Source organism: Panthera onca, chromosome B4, assembly GCF_046562875.1.
Source record: "Panthera onca isolate mPanOnc1 chromosome B4, mPanOnc1 haplotype 2, whole genome shotgun sequence".
In the NCBI taxonomy this organism is placed as follows: domain Eukaryota; kingdom Metazoa; phylum Chordata; class Mammalia; order Carnivora; family Felidae; genus Panthera; species Panthera onca.
In genome coordinates this window covers 42,159,709-42,186,342 of record NC_138345.1, presented here as the reverse complement: position 1 = coordinate 42,186,342, position 26,634 = coordinate 42,159,709, and the positions used below count along the sequence as shown (strand labels likewise).

At 37.3% G+C, this 26,634-nt stretch overlaps 1 protein-coding gene across 2 annotated transcripts; it reads left to right on the top strand.

Moving 5' to 3' along the window:
* Positions 1-577: 577 nt before the first annotated feature.
* Positions 578-25,635, top strand: LOC132694775 (C-type lectin domain family 6 member A-like). Of its 2 annotated transcripts, XM_060658493.3 has the most exons (6): positions 578-4,615; positions 5,378-5,470; positions 6,934-7,035; positions 11,445-11,596; positions 21,757-21,872; positions 23,235-25,634. In XM_060658493.3, the coding sequence occupies exons 1-6, from the start codon at positions 4,585-4,587 to the stop codon at positions 23,377-23,379; spliced, it is 639 nt and encodes a 212-aa protein (XP_060514476.1). In that variant the 5' UTR covers positions 578-4,584; the 3' UTR covers positions 23,380-25,634. The 2 variants fall into 2 exon arrangements, with proteins under 2 accessions (XP_060514476.1, XP_060514477.1); XM_060658494.3 differs by lacking the exon at positions 5,378-5,470 and having other exon boundaries at positions 23,235-25,635.
* Positions 25,636-26,634: the final 999 nt, after the last annotated feature.

Genomic DNA, 26,634 nt, shown 5'->3' with positions numbered 1-26,634 from the left:
GCTATTAAAAACAAACATATAAATAAATAAATCTACCAACACCTAAAGCCCTTTTAGTCAACCTGCCACTTAGTAAATGGAAAAGGAAGCAGAAGCTGTGGAATATTCAGTACTGGGGAAAATACTTTTGCTCAGTGGAGTTAAAATGATCAGCCTGGATGATTTTTCTGAAGCTGGGCATCTGCTGACATATGACAAACCCTTCTGAGCCTGTTAATATTCATTTTGTCTTGATGATAATACTGAAACATGAATTAATAATAGTTTTGTCTTTGCCAATATGGAAATCATCAATGGTACCCACCTTGTCAGAGATGAATTCAGTGACTCAGGCGGGGAAAAAATAATGTCACAATTCAAATGTATTAAGCCATATGTTCAGTATGTGTTTAATTAAATCAACCACATTTTCTCTACACAATGGAATGCTCTGCATTAGTTAAAATTGTTGCAAATGGAAGCACATAATAAAGAACCAGTAGTTAGGACTGTGGTGCATATTGTTGGTCTATACGTTTTCCTTAGAAGCAAAACTTTGATTTTCTTTACAGAGAGTCATTTTCTTTCATGCAGCCCAGGTGACCTCACTTTCAGCTCTGTGAATGGATACTGATTAACTCAAGGCAATCAAAATAATCACCCTAGTGGCTAGTTTAGGAATAGCACACATTGCAAGGTAATCCAGTGAATCCCCTCCCCTTGTTCTCCAATGAATCCGGGAGCTAATCTCCCTCTCCCAAAGAATGTGAACAGAGAAGTATGTAGCCTGCCTGCTACTAATAGTCATTCTATCACCATGTGGGGAACTAGCTTTAGAACTGCAGAAACACCATGGGGTAGGACAATGGAAAGAATCTGGTTTCTTAAGGGTATTGTTGAGCCACTGAATCAACTATTCCTGAAGCATATTCTACTCTGAATTTTTAATCAAAACTAGTAAGTTTTCTCATTTAAGTCTGACTGAGTCATGACCGATATAAAATAGTATATTTTTAATTGACCTAACCTTATTGGGATTCAGTCGTCTAAGGAAAGAAGCTAACGTTTTTAGAGCACAGTTCCGTGAGTTTTGTTTGTTTTAGATTCCATTTATGAGTAGAATCACATGGTATTTGCCTTTCTCACTCTGACTTATTTCACCTAGCATAATACCTTCTAGGTCCATCCATGTGGTCTCAAATGGTATGATCTCATTTTTTTAATGGCTGCATAATATTCCAGCGTGTGTGTATGCCACATTGTCCCTATCCATTCATCTATCAATGGGCAGTTGGGCTGCTTCCATAATGTGGCTATTGTAAACAATGCTGCAGTAAGCATAGGGGTGTGTATATCCCTTCAAATTAGTGTTTTTGTTTTCTTTGGCTAAATACTTTGTGGTGGAATTACTGGATCATATGATATTTCTGAGTTTAAAATTATTGAGGAACTGGCATACTTTTTTCCACAGTGGCTGTAGGAATTTACATTTCCACCAACAGTGCATGAGTGTTCCTTTTTCTCCACATTCTCATCAACGCTTGTTATTTCTTGTCTCGTCGAGTCCAGCCATTCTGAGAGGTGTAAGGTGGTATCTCATTGTGGTGTTGATTTGCATTTCCCTGATGATGAGTAATGTTGAACATCTTTTGATGTGTCTGTTGGCCAAGGGAAATTAATTTTCAATAAAAAGATGCAATTTTGGGGGTGCCTGGGTAGCTCAGTTGGTTAAGTGTCTGACTATTTCGGCTCAAAAATTTAAAAAAAATTTTTTTTAAGTATATAATTTGAGGCGCCTGAATGGCTTGGTTGGTTGAGCATCCTACTTTGGCTTGCGTCATGATCCCGCAGTTTGAGAGTTCAAGCCCCACATCCAGCTTACTGCTTGCTGTCAGCTCTGAGCCCAATTCGGATCCTCTGTTCCTCTTTGTCTCTGCCCCCCTCCCTTGCTTGCACTCTCTCAAAAATAAATAAACCTTTAAAAAAATAAAAAGTATGCAATTTTTGTTACTGCATTTATGAAAAAATTCATTTTTTAATTTTTTAAAGTTTATTTATTTTGAGAGAGAGAGAGAGAGAGAGAGAGCACGCATGTGAGTAGGGGAGAGGCAGAGAGAGAGGGAAAGAGAGGGAGACAGAGAATCCCCAGCAACTGACAATGCAGAGCCTGCAGGGCTTGAACTCATGAACAGTGAGATCATCACTTGAACTGAGAACAGTAAGATCATCACCTGAGCTGAAACCAAGAGTCTGATGCTTAATTGGCTGAGCCACCCAGGCACCCCTATGAAAAAATTCTTTAAGTGGATCTGAAGTTTTCATCAGAACTTCAAATGGGTTAGTGGCCCAGAAGAGTTTCATCATTGTTTATCTGGTTGATTTCAACTTCCCAACATCTTATCTTCACGACTACAGTCCTCTGATAAGGGCTAAAGAAAAACAAAATCATTGAAGGTTACACAAATAAACTGTTCTCCTTCTGGTAATGGGGAACTATTTTGTTGTAGACCAACCCTTGTAACAACAACACCAATAACAACACTAGCAAGAGGAAGTTGGTTTCAAAGCATTGGGGAGCTATCATGGCACTGAAGATTTGAGGCACATGAAGGTAACAACATAACCATGAACATGATGCATCCATGTTCATGGATCCATGAACAGTGATCAGCCATTCTTCCTCTAATTTCTTGGAATTAGGTAATCCCTAGAATCTTGATGTAATCCCAAAGGATCATCTGAAGAATGACTTATATGAAATTTCTTATCATCCAGTGGTATTATAGGAAACAACAATAATAATCTCTTAAGTTGAAAATAATGAGATGCTCTATATTTTGTATTGTGAGTCTGTAGACCAAAAATATCTTAAACACATTTGTGTGGGAAAATATCGGAGTCTAAATATCTCTTAGAAGGTAGTGCTTGCCTCCACCTATTGATTAAGTTGTCTTTATCTAAATTCTTAAACAGGAGAATCAAACTGGGTCTGCTTAGTTCAATCATGGACAGTAATTTTCAAAAGGGCAACACAGTGCTGTTTTCTTAAAAGCATTTGTTTCAAATTGCTGATTCACTCCTGATGTCCCCTTCAAAAGAGTTCAAGTCAAAAGGACAATATGCATTTTGACTCTAATAGTATGTGATTTTATTTTCAATCCATACAAGTTATTATCTTTTCCATTGCTAGTTTTTGCATGACTCCCTTATTAGACTCAAATATCCCATATTTGTCTGTACATCTGACCTGAACCTACAAGTCTCCTTTTGATCTAATCTCCCATTCTCCCTATTAATTTTTCATTTTGTTTTTTGTTTTGATCCTGTTTGCCTTTGCTCATATCATCTCAGCACTCTATTCAAAGTCTTGCTACTGTAATCTAGAAATGTATAAGGAATGAAAAGAACAAAAGAAAATGGAGCACAGGGTTGCCAGTGGTCAAGAGCAGAAAGTGACTTAGGGAGCACATACTGGAGATGGGCAATGAGCAAATAGGTCTTTAAATTGATTTTCCTATATATAAAGTTTACAAATTTTCTTTGGACCATCTCATACCTTGGGTTTGAGTTTCTTTATCTCTGAGGGGAACTGGAGGCAGAAGCATATGTTTTATAACCATTTCTTTCCCTCTTACGACTTGTTGTATCTCTCTAACCAACCCCAGGGAGAATTTTCTGGGCTTTTACTACTGTTCTCAATATCTATTTTATCATTCACTGTAACTCTGCCATCACTTTAAAAGCTTGTTGAGTACAGTATGCACCTATTCATATTAGGATTTTTTTTTTTTGTATTCAAGACTGCTCACTTGAGAATGTGGAGATATTTGTGATATTAATAAAGAGAAAGGTCTACATTCTAGAGACTGTATGTTTTGAAGGATCCCCAAGCTCCTGAGTAATTAGAAGAAATTAATGAAGGCTGTCTTTGATGTTATACCACTTCAAGCTCCCCCTTACCTACTCAGGGAGATAATAAAAGATGACTAACCTATGCCCAATATTGGTCTTGATGCAATAAGAATGTTTCATCGCTTTGCAGATAGATTCCAGAATCTTCCATTTTGCAATCATATTCCTGAGCAATGTCTGTAGATCTTTATGTAATTTCTATATTAACCCTTATTATTGAAGCCATATCTAGTCAATCAGACTTTTGCTTACTTCTAAGACCCTCTTCAATACATGGATTAAAATTTACATAAAATCAAATTTGGCTTGGGAGCACTTAAATTAAGGCCTACAAATAAATTTCTTTTAGGGCATATGAAATTTTCTATTTTGCACACCAGAATAGGAATCAGAAATCTTATGTCAGGAATTGACACATAATCTGAAATTCATGTCAAAGTTCCAATGAGCAGTTTGGGATATGTTTCTCAATTTCCTCTTATTTCTCCTAGTATTTTTAAAATAACTTGAAACTTATCCAAACCACAACTTCTTCTTCAAGATACAGTTTTTACCAGAAGTCCCTTAGCCTCAAAAGAGTGTTTAGCAGTTTGTCTCTGAGCTCTGACCTCTTTGACTGAAGCAGAGCTCTGGTGACATCTTCAGAGCAAGTGGTGAAAAAGAGCCTCCTGAATCTTCTGAATACAGAAGATAATGGTACGAGAAGGGCAATCTCAAGATAGAGGTGAGCATTCCTTTTCTCAGTTCCAGAGAGGAAAGCAGAAATATATGATGAGATGATAAAGGTCATTTGGAAACAAGGGGTAGACCACAGATTGATGGGACCAAGATTGGGCCACCGTAGTAAGAGTGATGGGAAGTTGAAAGAAAGAATAATTCCTCAGAGCCAGAAGCACTTCAAAAAGTAAGAAACCAAATATTAATACAGTGGTATGGGAAGAGGGAGGTAAAGTGATGTTTTCAGCAAGACCGAGACTCAATGGATTAGCATAATATTTAAGAAGAAAGAATAAGGAAATGGGAATTATGGTTGGCTGAGGGTGAGTTTTGCCCAGATCGTTTAGGACTACAGAGCCACTATTTGCTTATTTATTCTGAAAGAGTCCTTCCCGCCTCCCCGCCCTTAATTCTTAGAGAGAGCATGAGTGGGGGGAGAGGGAAAGAGGGAGAGAGGGAGAGACAGAGAGAGAGAGAGAGAGAGACAGAGAGAGAGAGAGAGAGAGAGAGAGAGAGAGAGAGAGAATCCCAATGCAGGGCTCAATCCCATGACCCTGGAATCATGACCTGATCCAAAGTCAAGAGTCCAACACTCAACCGACCAAGCCACCCAGGAACCCCTATTCTGAGGGAGTTTCTAAGCTCTCTCTTGTTTTAGGTTTTTAATTACTCTGAGATTCTTCATCTGGTTTCTTCATTGCTCTAAGCTTCCTAAAAATTTTCACTTCCTGGCTTCTTGATAACTGCTTTTGTCTTGCTGGTCTGACAGAGAAAGCAGTATGGCGGTCCCAAGTAAGATTCTGGTCTGTTGCTGTGATTTCCATAGCACTCCTCAGTGCTTGTTTCATTGTGAGCTGTGTGGGTAAGTTCTTCACTCAGGTGCCACTTCCCTTGATTCCTTTTCCTATCGTGTTCTATAAAGATTTCCTAGGGTATGTTTTTTGTTTTTGTTTTTGTTTTTTTTTTTTAATCTCATTAATATGTTAGCTCTTACTTGGAATACCATATTTGATTTCTCCTCCTCCTCCTTCTTTCCCTCCTCTTTTTCCATCTTTTGATAATTGACTCTGCTTCCGGATCTACTTTACCTGGTTTTATTAACACGTTCCCCACTATGGCCTCACATATGAATGTGTGTTAGTTGTAGACATCCTTTAAGACACATCATCCACTACCGGGTTCCCTAGTGATCACTGTTCTCTGGGCAAAAAGTCCTCTATTTTGAGACTTCAACTATAATTACTTTTATAATCATAGCATAGATTAGGCTCTTTGATTTTCATATGGGAGTCTTTCCCAGTATGAGACGAAAAAGTTTTCAAATGCAATCTTGAAGATATAAGGGAATGAAGTTTTGTTTTCCTTGTTCAATTTACTTCCAAGTAAATATTTCAAGTTCATTTTGTGAGAAGTTTCAAAGATCTTTTTGCTCCTTAAGCTACAATTTGGTCCTCTTTTCATTGATAACGTAATTAAAAATAATATTGAATAGTCTGGGAGGCAGTGAAAGTGACTACCTATGTCAAATGGGCCATGTTTGAAGTTCCTTCTGAGATGTAAACCAATCTCACAGCCTTTGTTAAAACACGGTTATCACCTAAGTTAAAATCTGCTTTACTTTTCATGGTCAAGTGCAAAAGAGAAGGAAGTTTAAGAATAGTTATTTCATTAAAGGAAGCAGATATTCAGGACCCAAGGTAGAAAGTCTTGACTGTATTGAGCTTCAGTAGTAGAAGGGCAAGAAAAAGTAAGTGAAGAGTCATGGCAGAACCTGAGAGAGAACAGATCTTATGCTTAAGGCACACACCCTTGAGCATAAAAGTGAATGTTTATCCGAGACATTTAAAATGTCTAAATGTTTAAAAGTTCCCCTTGGTTGTTATTTACCCCATACGTTTATCTGTAGCTACCAACAGTCAGAAATTTTAGAAAATATTAAAATAACCTGCAAGCTTGCTTCAGGATTATTAACATTACGGAGAAACAGACAGCCAGTGAGTCAGAAAATATCTATTGATTACTCTGTGACCATCACTATTCCAGGTGTTTGCGATCGATTGATGTGGAAAACAGATCAAATCTCTGCCCAAGAATATAGAACTTAAATTCCAGTGGGGAAAGAACCAAAAAATAAATGGGCAGGCATATAAACAAACAAAATTAATGAATACAAACAAGTCGTAATTCAGCATAGTGTTTATGAGCTTGCCTAGAGAGAAGAGATTGGTGGGGGTTGGAAGCAAGCCAGCTTGGCAAGAGATACAGAGCATAACTCTCTATAATAAAAACAAATGATGAATACTAATCCTTCTGCTTCCTTCACAGTGACTTATCATCTTACATATGGCAAAACTGGCCAAAGGCTGTCTGAACTACACACACACCACTCAGGTTTAACCTGCTTCAGTGAAGGGACAAGCATGAGAGGTAAGGTGTTGCAATGCCTAACCAGACTTTCTCTTTTCTCAGAGAGAGGTCAAGGTCAAGTTCAACATTGGTTTATTCCATTTTTTTTTTTTTTTAAATAAAGTCTCTGCTTTAAGATATCTCTAAATTTACATGTTCATATCAGGCTGTAGATTCATCCTCAAAACAATTTTTCCTCCAGACTGCTTGATCTCAATAAATGCTACCAACACATACCATGTACTTTGCTCAAGCTAACACTGGAAGTTATTCATAACAGTTCTCATTTCACATTAACCTCATCCTTATCAAATGGATAAAATCTTCTTTTTTATCTAAAGTTCTCAGTAATAGCCATCTGCATGCCAAGCATCAGCTTTATTACTGGTCAGTGTGAATCCTGGAACATGGCTCAGGATGAGATTGCCCTCACTGTAAAATATAGTCCTGGTAACTTCCAAGGTGAAGAGCTGGGGCAGTTGAATTCAGAATCATAATTTGCCCCACACTATATCTAGTGAAGAAAGTCAAAAAAAGGTAAAGTACATGTTTGTAGTAGTCTTTATGGCCTTACTCTTTCCAAGAAAAAAAAAATCCAAGTAGATTTCAGACTCTTGCTACTTCAAGAACTAAATAATCCAATCCTCTGCGGCTATGTGGAAACCTATGAGGCATAAAACGAGGGCAGATGTTTCTTTGTATTTCTGTGAGATGTTGGGATTTTCCCTTTTATGTTATTTGGCAACAATATGGTACATGGGGTGGTTAGGGAGGATTTTCTTTACTCTCCCTGACTTCTGGTTCTCTTGTCACCTTGGGGTTCTTTTGTCAAACAATTGTGGAGCTGGCCCTTCTGAGGAGGAAGACAATTCTATCAGGAGGTAGGCACTCCAACAACTGGAGTTTTAAAGAATGCCTTCTTGGAAGCAGCCATGGGTGCTTTACCCTTTGCCTTCAGAATGTTCTGAAATGAACGAGACAGAGATGGATATTAATGAAATGAACCCTACATTTGCAGAAGAGACTGCAAATTTACTCCTTAAAAATACCCAACCTGGTATTATTTATGGCCAACTAAGCTCATCAATATAACTAATTCAAGTTACACGATTCAAGCTTACATGATAAAATTATTTTACTTAATACCATATCAGCAAATAAAAGGGCTCCAATGTTAACAATATCTCTTCAAATTCTTATTACAATGAAGAGTAAAAGTCTAAACACAAAATTTTCATTTCAATTACAGTTAAGAAATAATTGATAGTCTCAGTGTGTCTTCTCCAATTTGTTTCCCCCTGAGTCCCAGTCAGAGTGTTGAGATGTTCAGGTGCCCGGATAAAGTTTCTTCAGTAGGGCTGAGCTCTACCTAGACCTGTAGTTTTCAAATTCAGGTCCCAACAAGGATTTTGAAAAACTACATACCCTCTTATACAATTTATTTTGACATTAAATTTTTTTTTTTTACCAAGCTGTAGAAATGAAGGGTTTAAGTTCTAAGATATAAGTATTGGGGCGCCTGGGTGGCTCAGTGGGTTGAACATCCAACTATGGCTCAAGTCATGATCTCGTGGTTTGGGAGTTCGAGCCCCGCGTTAGGCTCTGTGCTGACAGCTCAGAGCCTGGAGCCTGCTCCGGATTCTGTCTCCCTTTCTCTCTGCCCCTCTCCTGCTCACACTCTGTCTCTGTCTCTCTCAAAAAGAAATAAACATTAAAAAAATAAAAATAAAATATTGTAAGTGTTGACATTTAAAACACAAAACTCTTGCAACTCCTTTCAAAATCTCTCTGCTGGTGTTGAAATACTACCATCATTCATTAAAAAAAAAAGTATGTATTCGTTAACAGTTGGATGTTTTACATTATTCTTTTTCCCTCTTCAACTAATGTTTACATCACACTTCCTTGATTTTCTAAAATATGTACTATATGTCTGATATTTTCATTTCCTGAGGGCCATTAGGCTTTACATGTTATAAAATTTCTTCCAGATTGACTTATCATTACGTATCATTGACTTTTCCACATTATGAGGATACAATATTCAACACATCACATTTATTACAAATTTTGACAAATTATTACCAATAAAATAAAACTATTAGAAACTCACCTCTCTCTCTTTTTTAATTTAGCTTAGAGAGGGAGAAAGAGCACGAGCTGGGGAGAGGGGCAGGGGAAGAGAGAGAGAATTGCAAGCGAGCCCCGAGGTGGGGCTTGATATCACAACCCTGGGATCATGACCTGAGCTGAAATCAAGAGTCAGATACTTAACCAACTGAGTCACCCAGGTGCCCCAGCTCATCTCAATCTCTCTCTCTCTCTCATCTCTCTCTCTCTCTCTCTCTCTCTCTCGTTTTTTTGTTTGTTTGTTTTTTGTTTTTAGAGAGAGGGCGCAATTGAGCAAGGGGCAGGGAGAGAGAGTGAATCTCATGAAGGGCAGAAAGAGACAGAGAGAGAGAGATGGGCTCACCCAGAGCGGGGCTCGAGCTTACCCGAAGCACCACAACTCATCTCTTAATGAGTTAAAAAAAATCTTTTAAACGACTTAAAAAAAAAAAAAATACAATCAGTCGGGTGCCTGGATGGCTTAGTTGGTTGCGTGTCTGACTTTGGCTCAGGTCATGATCTAGCAGTTTGTGAGTTCGAGCCTGGCACCTGGCTCACTGCTGTCAGTGCAGAGCCAGCTTTAAATCCTCTGTTCCCTCTCTCTCTGCCCCTCCATCCATCTCTCTCTCTCTCTCTCATAAATAAATAAACATTAAAAAAATTTAAAAAAACAATCAGTTGTATCCTAATATTACTAGAATGAGATAGAATTCAACATCAGTTCTGTTCCTATTTTTCAATTTAGTGACACATACCAATAAATCTTACTTATATAAATAAGTGGGAATAGAAGGTGATTTGTTAGAATATCACCAGTTTTTAAACTTTTTAAGTTATTTGCCAAAAATCATCCAGTTTTCTGTTATCAAAAATTATTTTAATGGTGTGTTAACTGAGCATTGATTAGATTATTCTTCAGTGTTGTTGAGAGTAAAGAATAATAAATGGGTTAATTTGCAAAAGGTTGTTATTTCTTAGTAGTCATTTGCTTTCTCAATTTCAAGGTAGTACACTAGAAAAGGTTTTAGTAACTCTTGTCAAATGACTTCTAATTACACCTGCTTTTTAATAGGTACCTTAATAGGTACTGTTTTTTAGTCAAAGTACTTGATCAGTCCATTATTCTCAGAGCAATTGGGAACACAAAATATTATTAATGTTAGTGTAGCTTTTTGACAAGTGCTTCTATTCATCAATATTCTTGTCAACCCCAGAGCTAGAGATTCAGCACATTCATCATATGCAAAATGTTTGCCGTATATAATTTAGTTGACCAAGACGGTACCGACCATCAAAACAGTCAGCCAAATCAGACTTTATAAATTGAAATAATAACGTTAATACATGCTTTGAGGAGTGCTGTGAAAAGCAGTCTTTAATAATGAACAGAACACAGGGGCGCCTGGGTGGCTCGGTTAAGCATCTGACTCTTGATTTCGGTCGTGATCCCACAGTTTATGAGTTTGAGCCCCAAGTGGAGTTCTGTGCTGACAGTGTGGAGCCTGCTTGGGATTATCTCTCTCTCCTTCTCTCTCTGTCCCTCCCCTGCTCTCTCTCTGTCTCTCAAAATAAATAAATAAACTTTAAAAAAACTAATGAACAGAATACATAATTGAGACAGATTTCTACAAGTGGCTAATATTAAAATGATAGAGACGTGGCCTATTTCATCCAACTTATAGTATTATAAAAGATAAAAAAGCCTGTACATTGTTTGTCATCACTTAATGATGTAATAACATGCAAAATAAATAAAATAGACCTATATGCAACACAGATGAATCTTAGCAATGTGGATCAAAAAATTAAACCCGAGAAGACCAGATATATTAAAATAGCTTTCAAAACACTCAAACCTCAACAAATCTAAATGACTTGTTATTTATTTATATATATGTATATATATATATACACACATATATATGTATCTTATATATGTATGTATACCTATCTGCTTCACCTGCGCGGGTCATTTGAAATCCTGAGAGACCTTGATGTTTCTAATGTATAAAGGATTTGAAGGACAGGGAAAAACAATGATAATAGCTTTTTTTTTTTTTTTTTTTTGGCAAGAAATCCAGAGCAATTATGCAGGTAAACTTTAGGGCTTAAATATTGTGGGCTTAATGCTAAACAATGTTTATTTAAAAGCAGATCTATGGCTCCAAGCTATATAATTCAGGGAAACAGTAAATACGTGAAATAAGAAACCGATCTCTAGAAAAGAAATGCAGATTCTTGGAATTTTATGTGTATGAAACATACCTCTTTAATATTATTTGTGCCGTCTCGCGCTCATTCTTCTCTTTCATGCAACACAGGGAATGTCTGGGCATGTTGCCCATGTGCTTGGAAGTCATTTGGTTCCAGCTGCTACTTCATTTCTACTGAGCAGAATTTTTGGTCAAAGAGTGAACAGAACTGTGTTGCAATGGGTGCTCACTTGGTGGTGATCAACACAGAAGCAGAGCAGGTACTTGTGTTTATTTTTCATTAAATTGTTTTTAATTGTGGAAGAAAATACGGATGTTACCATCTGAACTGGTTTTAAATGTAGAGTTCAGTAGTGTTACCCATATTCATATTGTTGCAAAAAGATCTATCTCTAAAACTTTTTCATCGTGCAAAAGTGAAACTCTATACCCTTTTAACCGCAACTTCCATTGCCCCCCACCTCCAGTCCCCGGTAACCCCCCTTCTATCGAACTTCAAGCTTGACTCCTTCGGACACCTCGTATAAGTTGAACCACACAGTGTTTGTTTTTTTGTGACTGCCTTATTTCATGTAACATAATGTCCTCAAAGTTCATTCATGTAGCAGTAACAGAACTCTCTTCCTTTTTAAGGCTAATATTCCTTTGTGCATATACCACGTATCATTTATCCATTCAAGTGTTGATGGACATCTGGGATGCTTTTACCTCTTGGCTATTGTGACTAATGCTGCAGTGAACATGGGTGTGCAAATGTTTCCATGAGTCTTGCTTTCAGTAACTTTGGATATATACCCAGAAGTTGGATTTCTGCATCATATAGTAATTCTAATTTTAACTTATTTGAAGAAACTGCACTGTTTTACATTGTGTCTGTACTATTTTACACTCCCACAAAGAATGCACAAGGATCCCAATTTCTCCACATTCTTGATAGCACCTGCTATTTTCTTCTCTTTTTTATTAAAAAGAATTTTTTTTTAAATGTTGATTTATTTTTGAGAGACAGAGACATAGAGCACAAGTTGGGAAGGGGCAGAGAGAGAGAGAGAGAGCAAGAAGGAGACACAGAATCCAAAGCAGGCTCCAGGCTTTGAGCTGTCAGCACAGAGCCCAATGGGGGGCTCGAACTCACCAACCATGAGATCATGAGCTGAGCTGAAGTTGGCTGCCTAACTGACTGAGCCACCCAGGTGCCCCTCTTCTCTTTTTTATTTTGATAGCGGCCGTCCTAATGGGTGTGAGATTATATATTCCATTATGGTTTTGATTTTCACTTCTCTAATGGTTAGCAATAGTAAGACTCTGTCATGTACCCTCGTGCACTGTTGGTGGTAATGCAAACTGATGCAGCCTCTGGGGAAAACAGTATGGAGGTTCCTCAAAAATTAAAAATAGAATCACCATATGATCCAGCAATTGCACTATTGGATATTTACGTGAAGAATATGAAAATGCTCATTTGAAAGGATATATGTGCCCCTATGTTTACTGCAGCATTATTTACAATAACCAAGATATAGAAACAGCCCAAATGTCCATAGATAGATGAATGGATAAAGAAGATGTGGTATAGATATGTATGTGTGTGTGTGTGTGTGTGTGTGTGTGTGTGTGTGTGTGTATCTCAATACATACATACATACGCCATGGAATATTCAGCCATAAAAAAGAATGAAATCTTGCCATTTGCAACAACATGGATGGGGCTAGATAGAGTATTATAATGCTAAGTGAAATAAGTCCATTAGAGAAAGACAAATTTCACTCATATGTGGACTTTAAGAAAAGCAAAACAAATGAACATTGGGGAAGGGAAAGAAAAGGAGAGAGGGAAGCAAACTATGAGAGACTTTTAACTCTAGAGAACAAACTGAGGGTTGGTGGAGGGAGGAGGGTGGAAAATAGGTTAAATGGGTGGTGGGTATTAGGGAGGGCGCTTGTGATGAGTACTGAGTGTTGTATGTCAGTGATGAATCACTGAATTCTACACCTGAAATCAGTTTTACCGTATGTATCAACTAATTAGAATTTAAATAAAAACTTGGAATTAAAAAAAAATTGTGTCTCCTTTGATTTCTTTAAAAATGTTGTGTAATTTTCAACTTAAAAGATTTCCACTTTCTTTGCTAAGTTTATTCCTAAGTATTTTGTTCTTTCGATGCTACCGTAAGTGAGGTGGCTTTCTTAATTTGCTTTTTATATTGCTTATTGTTATTGCATAGACACGCAACTGGTTTTTGTATGTATAGTCTGCATCCTCCAACTTTCCTGAGTTTGTGTATTAGTTCCAACGGCGGTTTTCCAGCTTTAAAGAGATATAATTGTCATATAAAATTGTATGAGCTTAAGGTGTGCAATGTGAGGACGATGTATGTATGTGTTGCAAAATGATTCCCTCAAAAGGTTAGTTAACACATCCATCAATTTACGTAATTACCATTTGTTTTTGTGGTTGGAATATTTAAGTCCTATTCTCTTCTCAGCTTTGCAGGATCCAGCACAGTATTGTTAACTATAGTCACCGTGCTGAACATTACAGTTCCAGAACTTGGATTCATCTTGTAACTAGAAGCTGGAACTTTATGATTACCATCTTCCCATTTCCCCCGCACTCCAGCACCTGAAGCACTGTTATGCTCTATTTCTCCCATCCAAGTACTAACCAGGCCCAACCCTGCTTAGCTTCCGAGATCAGACGAGATCGGGCGCGTTCAGGGTAGTATGGCCGTAGACTGTTATAGTCTATTTCTATACGTGGCTTTTTAATTGAAATGAAATAAATGTAATTTAATTAATTTACTTTTTCTTTGAGTACAGTTGACACGCACTGTCACATTGGTTTCGGATGTCAACAAACATAGTGATTTGACAAGTTTATATGTCATGCTATGTCGGCACAAGGGTAGCTACCGTCTTTCACCCGACAATAGTGTTGCGATACCTGTGACTATATTCCGTATGCTGAGCCTTTTATCCCTGTGATTTATTCATTCTGTAAGTTTGGCTTTTTTTAGAATTCACGCGTGAGTAAGATCATACTGTACTTGTTTCTTCCTCACTTATTTCGCTTAGCTTAGTGCCCTCAACATCCATCCATGTTGTCACAAAGGGCAGTATCTCCTTCATTTTTATGGCTGAGTCATGTTACGCTGTATATTTCCCACACTTTCCTTATTCATTCATCCATTTATAGACTCTTAGGTTGTTTTCATGTCCGGGTTTGGTAATTAACGCCGCAATAAAGATGGGGTTGCAGCTATGTCTTGAAAATAGTGGTTTCATTTCCTCTGGAAATCCCCAGAAGAGGGATTGCCGGATCATATGGAAGTTTTATTTTCAATCTTTTGAGGAACTTCCGTATTGCTTTCCCTATTGGCTGTGCCAGTTTACATTCTCATCAACAGGGCACATAGGTGCCCTTTTCTCCACATTCTTGATGGCATTTATTATCTTTCGATATTAACATTTATTTTCTTTCGTATCTTTTGAGATTAGTCACCCTAACAGGTATAAGGTGATATCTCCTTGTGGTTTTGATTTACATTTTCTTAACAATTAGTGATATTGAACATCTTTCCATACCTAGTGGCCAGTTGTATGTCTTCTTTGAAAAAATATCTATTTGGGGCGCTGGGGTGGCTCAGTCGGTTAAGCCTCCGACTTGGCTCAGGTCATGATCTCACAGGTTTCTAAGTTGAAGCCCTGCGTTGGGCTCTGTGCTGACAGCTCGGAGCCTGGAGCCTGCTTCAGATTCTGTGTCTCTCTGCCCTTCCCCTGCTCATGCTCTGTCTGCCTGTCTGTCTCTCTCTCAAAAATAAGTGAACATTAAGAAAAAAATTGGAAAAAAGAAAAAAATGTCTATTCAGGCCCTTTGCCCATTTTTAATTGGATTTAAATTATTTAATTTAATTTTGTTGTTGAGTTGTGTAAGTTCTTTATATAGTTTGGATATTAACCTTATCTGTAGCTGGTTTGCCAAAATGTTTTCCCATTCCATAGGTTGCCTTTTCATTTTGTTGATCGTTTTTTGTTTTGTTTTGTTTTTTGTTTTTTTACTGTGCAGAACTTCTAAATTTGGTGTAGTCCCACTTCAATTTTGTCTATGCTTCTGGTGTCATATCCAAAAATTCATTGTCAAGACCAATGTCAAGGAGGTTTTCCTCTACGTTTCTTTTTCTAGAAGTTTGTTTCAGGTCTTGCATATGTTTTTAGTCCATTTTGAGTTGATTTTTGTAAGTGGAATAACATAATGGTCCAATTTTATTCTTTTGCAAGTAATTATCCAGTTTTTCCAATACCATTTATTGAAGAGACTATCTTTTGAGTATTTTTGGCTCCCTTGTCATATATTAGTTTATTGTATGTGCATAGGTTTATTTTTGGACTCTATTGTGTTCCACTGGTCTATGTTCCTGTTTTTATGCCAATACGATAATGTTGTGATTACTATAGATTTGTAATATGGTTCAAAATTAGGATGTGTGATGATTCCACCTTTATTCTTTCTCAAGATTTCTTAAAGTATTTGGGGTGTTTTATGGTTCTATATCAATTTTAGGATTGTTTTTTCTGTTTCGGTGAAAAATGCTATAGGTATTTAATAGGTAGAGATTAATTACATTAAATCTACAGATGGCTTTGGGTAATCTGGGCATATTAACAATATTAGGTCTTCCAATCCATGAACATGGGATATGTTTCCATTTATTTGTGTCTTTCCCAATTTCTTTCATCAATGTATTATAGTTTTCAGTGTACAGATTTTTAATCTCCTTGGATAAATTTATTCTTAAGTATTTTATTATTAGTATTATGTATAGTATTTATTATGCTATTGTAATGGGATTGCTTTTTAATTTCCTTTCCAGGTAGTTCATTGTTAAAAACACAACTGATTTTTGTATTCTACAACTTACTGAATTTGTTTATTAATTCTAATAATTTCTTGGTGGAATTGTAAGATTTTCTATATATAAGATTATATATAAGATTATATATATATTATATATATATATATAAGATTATATATAAGCATCTGCAAACAGAATTTCACTTCTTCCTTTATAATTTGGATGTCTTTTATTTCCCTTTCCTTTCTTCCTCCCTCCCTTCCTTCCTTTCTTCCTTTCTTCTTTCTCTCTCTCTTTTCTTTTCTTTCTTCCTTTCTTCCTTTCTCTCTTTCTTTCTTTCTTTCTTTCTTTCTTTCTTTCTTCATAATTAACTCTGGCTGGAACTCCCAGCACTATGTTGAATAGAAGGGGTGAGAGTGGGCATCCTTGTTTTCTTCCTGATCTTAGATAAAAAGTCTCAACCTTCCACCACTGACTATGATGTTAGTTGTGGGCTTGTTGTATATATGGCCTTTATTATATTGAGGAACATTCTTTCTATACCCAATTTGTTATGAGTTTTGTTTGTTTGTTTTTTGTTTTTGTTTGTTTGTTTGTTTTATGGCAGGATGTTGAGTTTTGTAAAATGATTCTTGGCATCTAGTGAGATGATCATATAATTTTTATCTTTCATTCTATTAATATGGTGTGTCACATTTATTCATTTGAATATGTTGAACCATCCTTGCATCCCAGAGGTAGAGCCCACTCAATCATGGTGTCTAATCCTTTTATGTATGTATGTATGTATGTATGTATGTATTTATGTATATGTATTTATATACTTATGTATTTATTTATTTACAGTGAGTGGGGGAGGGGGCAGAGGGAGAGAGAGAGAGAGAGAGAGAGAGAGAGAGAGAATCTTAAGCAGGCTCCATGGTCAGTGTGGAGCCTGACACAAAGCTTGATCTCATGATCCTAGGATCATGACCTGAGCTGAAATCAAGAGTCAGACACTGAACTGACTGAGCCACCCAGGTGCCCATCCTTTTAAAGTGCTGTTGTATTTGGTTTGCTAGTATTTTGTTGAGAATTTTTGTATCTATATTCATTAGGGACATTGGCCTGTTATTTTCTTTTCTTGTGGAATCCTCGTCCGGCTTTGTATCAGGATAATGCTGACCTCATAAAACGAATTTTGGAGTATTTCCTTCTCTTCAATTTTTTGGAAAGGGTTCAAGAAGGATTGGTATTCATTCTTCTGTCAAGGTCTGTTAAAATTCACCAGTAAAACTATCTGGTCCTGGGCTTTTCTGTGTTCTGAGGTTTTTAATTATTTTTCAGTCTCCTTACTCATTATTGGTATTTTAAGATTTTCTATTTTTTCATGATTCAGTCTTTGTAGGTTATATATTTTTAGGAATCTTTTTGTTTATTCTAGATAATCTAATTTTTGGCATATAATCATTCATAGTATTCTCATGATCCTTTGTATTTCTGTGGTATCAATTGTAATGTCCCCTCTTTCATTCTTGATTTTATTTATTTGAATCCTCTCACTTTTTTTAGTCTATCCAAAGGTTTGTCCATTTTATCTTTAAAAAAAAAAAAACCCAGCTCTTGATTTCATTTGTATTTTATGTTCTCTATTTCAGTTATTTCTGCTTTGATCTTCATTATTTCCTTCCTTCTAAGCTCAAATGAGCTTAGTTTTTTTCTCTTTTTCTAAGTATTTGAGGTGTAAAGTTAGGTTGTTGTTTTGTTTTGTTTTGTTTTTTAGTGATCTTTCTTTTTTTTTTAGTGTAGATGTGTTCCTAAAGTTTCTAAGTGGTATAATAGCAATTTTAGATGAGTAGTATCTTTTTTAGAGGGTGAGGAAGGAAAATAAAGAAAATAAGAGAAAGAAAGCAATTTGAATGCAATTTCTCTTTTCTTTTAGGGCTTTCTGAACATCTTAAGAACAATTATTTTGAATTCTTTGTTAGGTAATTCCTGGTCTCCACTTCCCTGAAACTATACTAGGGGCTTACTCTATCCCTTTGGTGGAAACTTTTTCCACAAATTTGTGATTCCTGTACTTTGCCTAGGTGTCTGCACATTTAAATAAGCAAAAATCTCTTATCCAGACTTTATGGGTTGATGTAACTTAGGGAAGACTTTCACCTCTGGGTAGAGACACACTGGAGTGTGATGTGACCTAGGTCTAGTGGGGCAGGGCACCAAGGATGGGGGCTTGTGAAAGCACAGGGTCTGGGGGTAAGGAAGTTTCTTTGGCCCAGATCACTAGGCTACACAGCAGACAGCTCTGTGGTCCTTAGAGAGCACTGTGGGAGGTCCACAGAGGGTACAAGGACTCATGGTGTCTCAGTGGTAGTTTCAAGTCCAGTGGGGATTAGGGCAAGCAGAGGTAGTGACTGGAGCTGATTGTATGCACAAACTTTGCTGTGAGGGCCAGCTGCATTTGCCTATGTTGTGGCAGGGACTAGTTGTAACACACATAGTGGTGGGAGCCAAGGCAGGAAGTCAGTCCCAGTACTCCCACTCAAGCAAGGCAAAAACTAGTCCCTCCAGCACCCCCCTTGAAAAGCCAGAGCATTGGGCGTATTTCCTTCCCATGAGAGAAGCTGCGGGCTGGCTGTTTTCTCCTGATTGCTTTGTAGTCTGCCCATGAAGTGGTGGGTAAATTCAACAAACTTTCATACCCACTTTGATGCAGCTCTGCTTGGCTTCGCACTTGCCTTGGGCCCTGCAATGTCTTGACTGGTTTCTTGAGTTCTCATAAAGGCAAGTTGGTCTGTATATTGTTAACTTTGGTGTCTACCTGGGGGAATGAAGACCTGGGGTTTCCTATTCCACCATCTTGCTAATGTCAGTGGAGCAGGTACATTTTTCAAAAGACATTTTTCATTTTGTAAAAGTAAATATTTATTTATTTTACATAGTAAACTATCAATCTTTCTTTATTTTCAACATTCACAATAGAATGATGAAATCCGTATGGTCCTTCCATTTTCTTTCTGCTGAATGAATGAATGAATGAATGAATGGAACATGTGTAATGAAATCTGGTTCCACATAATTCTCTGTATTAGGACTTTCCCAAGCAAATAATTAACAACTTCTGTTTCAAAATTCTGTTTTTCCCCATACTCAGATTCTCAAAGGAGTGTCAACATTTAATCATACAATCAACAAGCATTTTGATTTGTTTGGTGAAATGGCAATCATCTGGAAGGTCAATATTTTTAAGGGCGAATCATCTCTAAAACAAAAAAATAGCAAATTATCAGATCTGATTGATAAATAGAAACATGCTAAATGTAATATAATAAGTAATAAGTATTATATGTTCCAGGAAAGTTTTGTAAAAATGTTTATAAAGCTCACCTTAATATTCAGAATTTCACTTGCTTTTCTACCAGACATATATATAGTTCTCAGCTGACAAAATGAAAAATTTCAATGTAGTAAGACTCAATCTAACTTTTACTTTAAATATGCATGCATGTTAATTGTAAGGCATTGGCTAGTAGATATAAACATCTCAAAAGCATCCTCTATATTTGAGGAATGTCTGTTTTGACAATGTTAATTTATATTATAGTGAAACAAAAGTAAATGTCCACATAGAATATTGCAAGCAGCATTCTCAGTATTTAATAAAGCTCAGGAGAAAATATTGCCAAATTTATTTTAATATTTTTCAGAATCTATTATAAAGCACTCTGTTTTCTATAAAGTTCCATAGCATATTTTTGTACACAAAACAAAGGAATATTTCTTTGTATGTATAGCAAAATTCAGAGCCCTTAAAGAAAAGAGAAATTGCATTCAAATTGCTTTCTTTTTCTTATTTTCTCTTTGTTCCTTCCTCACTCTCTGAAAAAGATATTATTCATCTAAAATTGCTATTATACTATTTAGAAACTTCAGGAACACATAAATTACGCTTCGAAAAGTATTGAGTTCAGGGGTGCCTGGGTGACTCAGTCAGTTAAGTGGCCAAGAAGAGCTCAGGTCATGATCTCACGATTCATGAGTTTGAGCCCCGCATTGGGCTCTGTGCTGACAGCTTGGAGCTGGGAGCCTGCCTCAGATTCTGTTTCCCTCTCTCTCTGCCCCTCCCCCGCTCATGTTCTGTCTCTCTCTCTCAAAAATAAATAAACAGTAAAAAATAAATAAATAAAAGTATTGAGTTTATTTGAAAGCATCACATTCAGTTTGGCTCTCAGTAAACGAAACTGTGTCTTCATTAGATACTAATTTTGACAGAGCACGGACTTGCATACATTGGATGTTGTGATAAAGTAAGTTCAAGTAAGAGGTGTTTGCTTTCAATAATAAAGTGATATGGAATTAAGTACAATATGTATATCTTCTGGATAAGTGATTTAGACCATTATGGGTTTGTTTGGTTTTTTTTGTCTTTTTAGAAGTCTTTAGAATTAATATTTTAAAAATTACTCCTTTTATCTGGTACTTAGTCTATTCACTGGAATAGAGGCATAGAAAACATTCTGCTAAGATTAATACATTCATACACTATATGGCTAAGCTGAAACGAAAAGTTCGAATATCTGCGAGATAGTGGCATTTGCAATCGTGAGTTGTTTTCAATGGAGGAAACTGCTAAGGTTGTTTTAGCAAAAACCCAAGGAAAACCAGTCTTGGGCAATGAGTGCCAACCTATTTTATAACAGTTAACAATCCTAGCTCTTTGCAAAAGGATGCCATTTTGTTTTATTATTTGTTATTTAAAAAAAAAAGTTTTTTTTAAACGTTTTATTTATTTTTGAGACAGACAGAGACAGAGCATGAATGGCAGAGGGGCAGAGAGAGAGGGAGACACAGAATCGGAAGCAGGCTGCAGGCTCCAGGCTCTGAGCCATCAGCCCAGAGCCCGACGCGGGGCTTGAACTCACCTACCGCGAGATCATGACCTGAGCTGAAGTCAGACGCTTAACCGACTGAGCCACCCAGGCGCCCCTTTTATTATTTTTTAAAGTTTATTTGTTTATTTTGAGAGGGAGAGTGTCAGAGCCAGCAGGTGAGGGGCAGAGAGAGAGAGACAATCCCAAGAGAAACCTAATGGGGATTCTCGCTCTTCCTCTTTTTGCCCCTCTTCCACTCGCATGCACTCTCTCTGTTAAAATCACGACTGTTAAAACCCAGTCAGCACTCCTTTATGTTTAACTTTTACAGATAATTTCCCACTTCCTAGAGAAGTACTTCTTAGGAGAATAGGGAAATGTAAATTTTGATAACCCAAATGTGATTTCACTGGTAAACAATCAGAAATGAGATGAAACACCTCTGAACTTATAAAATTAAAAAATGATTAAAAGTACAAAAACTGACATGTAATTTTAAAAGAATTCTGTCTCTTGGTTAAAAAAAAAAAAAAGAATAAATTCTGCCTGAGATGGGTGGGTTAGGAGTCGTCCCCTCCTGTGATCTTGTTGGTGTTTTGGCTTGTTTTCTTGGCCAATGTGCTGTCGTGTGACTGTTCATCATGCCTCACATTTTCTTTTCGCTTTAGAGTTATAGGAAATTGCAGTCTATGACTCCTTCTTTTCTTCATGCAGAATTTCCTTGTCCAGCAACTGAATGAATCATTGTCTTATTTTCTGGGACTCTCAGATACACAAGGGAATGACAATTGGCAATGGATTGATCAGACACCTTACAAGGAAAATGTCAGGTGAGCGTCGAATCGGATTAATGACCCATAGGGCCTTGTTTAGGTAGAAAAGTTAGGGGAATTCTGTTCGTAGCGATCACTAGTGCTAATATTTACAATTGTAACAATGATAACAGATTCTAACAGTAAGCTCTTACTAAGTACATGTATTATATCACTTAAACTTCGTGAAAGCTTATTTTTTAGAACTCATCTTATGGGTTAAAAAATTGAATAACTTGCTCAATGTCAATGAACTAGTAAGATGAAAAACTAGGTCTCAATTTCATGTCGACCTAACTCCAAAGATAGTGACGCTCTCAGCCATTACATTTTACTGCCTCTAAACACATGTAGACACTTCAATCAAATTTTTCTCCAGTTAATACGATTTAAAATATCCAGGGAAGAACTATGTTCAGTTCTGATGGGATAATAATATAATAATACTATTTATTTGTGGCTTAAAAATCCATTTAATTGTACATTGTCTCATTTGATTTTCACACAATCTCGTGATCCATTTGGAGACCTTATTGTGATTCCTATTTTTTTTTTAATTTTGAAGTTTATTTATTTATTTTCAGAGAGAGAGAGAAAGAACAAATAAGGGAGGGTCAGAGACAGAGAGGAGAGAGTGAGAATCCCAAGCAGGCTCTGTGCTGCCAGCTTAGAGCCCGATGTGGGCTCAATCCCACAAACCATGAGATCATGACCTAAGCCAAAGTTGAACGCTCAACTGACTGAGTCACCACGTTGCCCTTGATTCCTATTTTTAATAGATGAAGAATCTAATACCTGGGAGAGTAAGTTACTTCTCTAAGATCAAAGTAAGCCAGCAATAAAATCCAGTTTCTTCATTCCAAAAATAAGGTCCTACCCACACCCTCACCTCCTACCAGACTGCAGTCCTTGGAAGCAGGGTAACTTCTTATATTCAGACTCATTCTCCCTGACACTTGTTTAGTGTTGATCCATGAGAATAGAGAAACTAACTTAGGAACGTGATTAAGAGTACACAAACTTTAGGAGTACACAAATGATAAGGCAGCCCCTTTATTACAGGCCACTAAGAGAGGAACTTTTTTAATAACTTAGGTTGGGCTCTGAATAGATGAGAAAAGTGAAGATCAGAATCTGGGGGGGGAAGGTCCAAGGACACTCTATTGCATACAAATGTTGCCAGGGGAGTGACAGAGGAACAAGAGTAAAGGTATGTATCCACACTTGAGGTTTTTGAGGAGGGCAATATGAGAAGAGGAGAGCAATCATTGGGATGTTCTGTCCCTCTGAACCTCATTGTTCAACCCTGACCCTACATACTTTCTAATCAATCGCAATGCATTCATTGAAGAAGACTTTTGCCTTTTTGTTTCTCTTTAGATTATGGCACCAGAATGAGCCCAATTTTTCTGCAGAGGAATGTGCTTCAATAGTTTTCTGGGAAAACAGAGGATGGGGCTGGAATGATGTTTTCTGTGATACTAAGAGAAACTCAATATGTGAGATGAAGAAGATTTATCTCTGAATGGAACTTTATTCACTGACACCTTTCAAGTTAAGACCTATCATAAAATGATCATTTCCTCTTACGCTTATGTATAATCTTTGTCACAGAGGTTCGTGGAAGTATTCAGATACGCTTCTGCCTTCAATCATCCCTCTTCTAGTTTCCTCTTTTTCACTAATGATAAGATGAACTCTTCCTTCGTTTTCTCTTTAATTGGTACTTCATTCTTTCCTTTCTTCATATTTCTTTTTGCAAACACTCCTTGTGCCAGAGACTGTACTATTTTGTCTGTTAGAAGACTCATAAGGAAGTAACTTTTGAAAATTATGAATTTCTTTCACCAAAATGCCACTTAAAAGCCCTTTTGGCCAAGATGGTGACTGGGACTGCAGTCATTGGAATCCCTGGCAAGAGCTGAAGGATTTGCTTCCTAGAAAGTTCACTCACATGGCAATTTCATATTGGCTATTGGTAGAAAGCCTCAGTGCCTCACCACAGGGATCTATCTCTCCTTGGGGTTATTTGAGTGTCCTCACAATATGTTGGCTGGCTTCCACCAGAGCAAGTAATCCAAGAGAGCAACTGAGAGCAGCAATGTCTTTTGTGATCTAGCTTCAAAAGCCAAACACCATAATTCCATTGATCACACAGACCAAACCTGATATAATAAAGAAGAGGGCTGGGGCACATGGGTGGCTCAGTCGGTTGAGTGTCCAACCGGCTCAGATCATGATCTCACGGGTCGTGAGTTCAGGCCCCACCTTGGGCTCTGTGCTGATAGCTCGGAGCCTGGCACCTGCTTCAGATTCTGTGTCTCCCCTTCTCTCTGTCCCTCCCCTACTCATGCTCTCTCTCTCTCTCCAAAATAAATAAACATTAAAAAAATTTTTTTTTAAATAAATAAGAGGACTATCCAAAGGTATGAACACCAGAAGGTGAGAATCATTGAGGACAATCTTGGAGTCTGGCTGCCAGAGTGGAATTTCCTTATAAAGATACAAAATGTGTATTCCAAGAAGCAAAATAATTAAAAATTCTTCTACAATAAAAATATGAAACTCATGTTCATCAAAACACTATAAAGAAAAATTTTAAAAGTTGAACTGCAAGAAGATATTTTATTTTATTTTTTTAAAGATTTAATTTTTTTAAGTAATCTCCACACCCAATGGGAGCTCGAACTCACAACCCTGAGATCAAGAGTTGCATGCTCTACCAACTGACCCAGTCAGGTGCCCTGAAGATATTTTAAATACTTGTAACTAATATAGTATTAATACTGCATAAGAACATATAAACAACTGTCACAAATCAATTAGAAAAGACAGAATTTGGGCAAAATATTTAAACATTTTACAGGGGTGCCTGGGTGGCTCAGTCGGTTGAGCGTCCGACTTCAGCTCAGGTCATGATCTCACAGTTTGTGAGTTCGAGCCCTGTGTCAGCCCTGCGCTGACAGCTCAGAGCCTGTAGCCTGCTTTGGATTCTGTGTCTCCCTCTCTCTCTGCCCCCCCCACCCCCACTTGTGCTCTGTCTCTCAAAAATAAATAAATTGTTAAAAAAATAAAAAAAACATTTTACAGAAGAGGAAATACAGAATCCAATAAATGTGTTTTTATAGAGATGCTCGGCTCTACTAATAATTTGAAAACTGTCAATCCAGACCACAATAATATACTGTTTCATATCCATTTTAATGGCTAACGTTAAGAAACATAACACCAAGAGTTGGAAGAGATGTAGGTAAATGGTGAGCTTATACTGTTACCACCATATCGGAAAATAAATAAATCTACATTTTTCCTATGAAACATCACCTAACAAATGCTGTGTGGAGCGAGATCTAAGTCTATGAAATGTGGGTACTGGAATGAAGAGTTATGCTATGGGGATAACTCTAACTAGGGAAACCTTCTGCATTGTATGCTTATGTTATTTAGGCACGTATCTGGTAAAAGTGAAAACAAAACAAGGGTTAGATAAACATAATTCTCAATGTAATGGTTACAATTGGATGGTAGGCCGGTATTGGGAGGAACACATAGGCACATAATAGAGTTCCAGGTTTTGTATTGGGCAGTGGTGTTTATATAATAAACATCAAACAGGGGCACCTGGGTGGCTGGATTGGGTAAGTGTCCAACTCTTGGTTTCTGCTCAGGCCACGATCTCATGGTTCGTGAGTTCAAGCCTCACATTGGGCTCTGTGCTGACAGTGCAAAGACTGCTTGGGATTCTCTCCCCCTCTCTCTGCCCCTCCCCTGCTCTCTCTCTCTCTCTCTCTCAAAATAAATAAATAAACTTAAAAAAATTAAGAAAAAAACACGCAAAAAAAACCCACAACAAAATAAAGCAAGAATATCAAGAAGGTAGTGTATTATGAATTTCCAATTATGATTAAAACATTTTTGTGGACCCAAAGTCCAAATATAAAAATAATGAATGCAAGTCTAGATTAATGAAAGTTGGGAGTTCTTGACTGATATCTTTGAATTCAGGATCACTTTGAAGCAGCAGTGGTCCCAGATTCCAGAAGCTCTTGCTGCCATGCCACTGTCACCACAATTGTCTCTCCACCCACAAGAGGCCAGACACTGGAATCCTCAATCTGCCCCTACCAATCACATCTGGAAACGCATCACTTATGACCTTGATTATCGGCGGAAACATCCGCAGGAAAATCTCTCCTGCTTTATGTTTACTTCCAAGTCTCACACTATTTCATCTAATTGGTGGTGAAAAATTTTCGTGAAGACAATAGTTGGAAGGGAATCTGAATAATGTAGTTCATAGCTTTGGGTAAGTTTACCTGTACTGTAGTGTTTAAGTCTGTTTGGGCTGCCAGAGACTGGGTAGCTTATAAACGGTGGAGGTTTATTTCCCACTGTTCTGGAGGCTGGGCAGTCCAAGGTAAGGCACCAGCATGATCACATTTTGGTGAGAGCCCTCCTCCTAGTTCATAGCCTGCACCTTATCACTGTCTTCACGTGGTGGAAGACATGTGAAGTCTCTCGAGAGCCTCTTTTATAAAGCATTCATCCCATGCAAGAGGACTCCATTCTCAATACCTAAGCACTTCCCAAAGGTCTCATCTTCTAATACCGTATGTATTTCAACCTATACATTTTGTGGGGACACAAACATTCAGACCGTAGCAGGTAGGTAAATGTTTCTTAGATGTTTGGTGTAGGTTTATCCATAAAGTTCTCCGGGATTGCTGCCTATTTAAGACTGTTTATTTGGACTACATTTTCCCCCTACGATTTTTAGGCT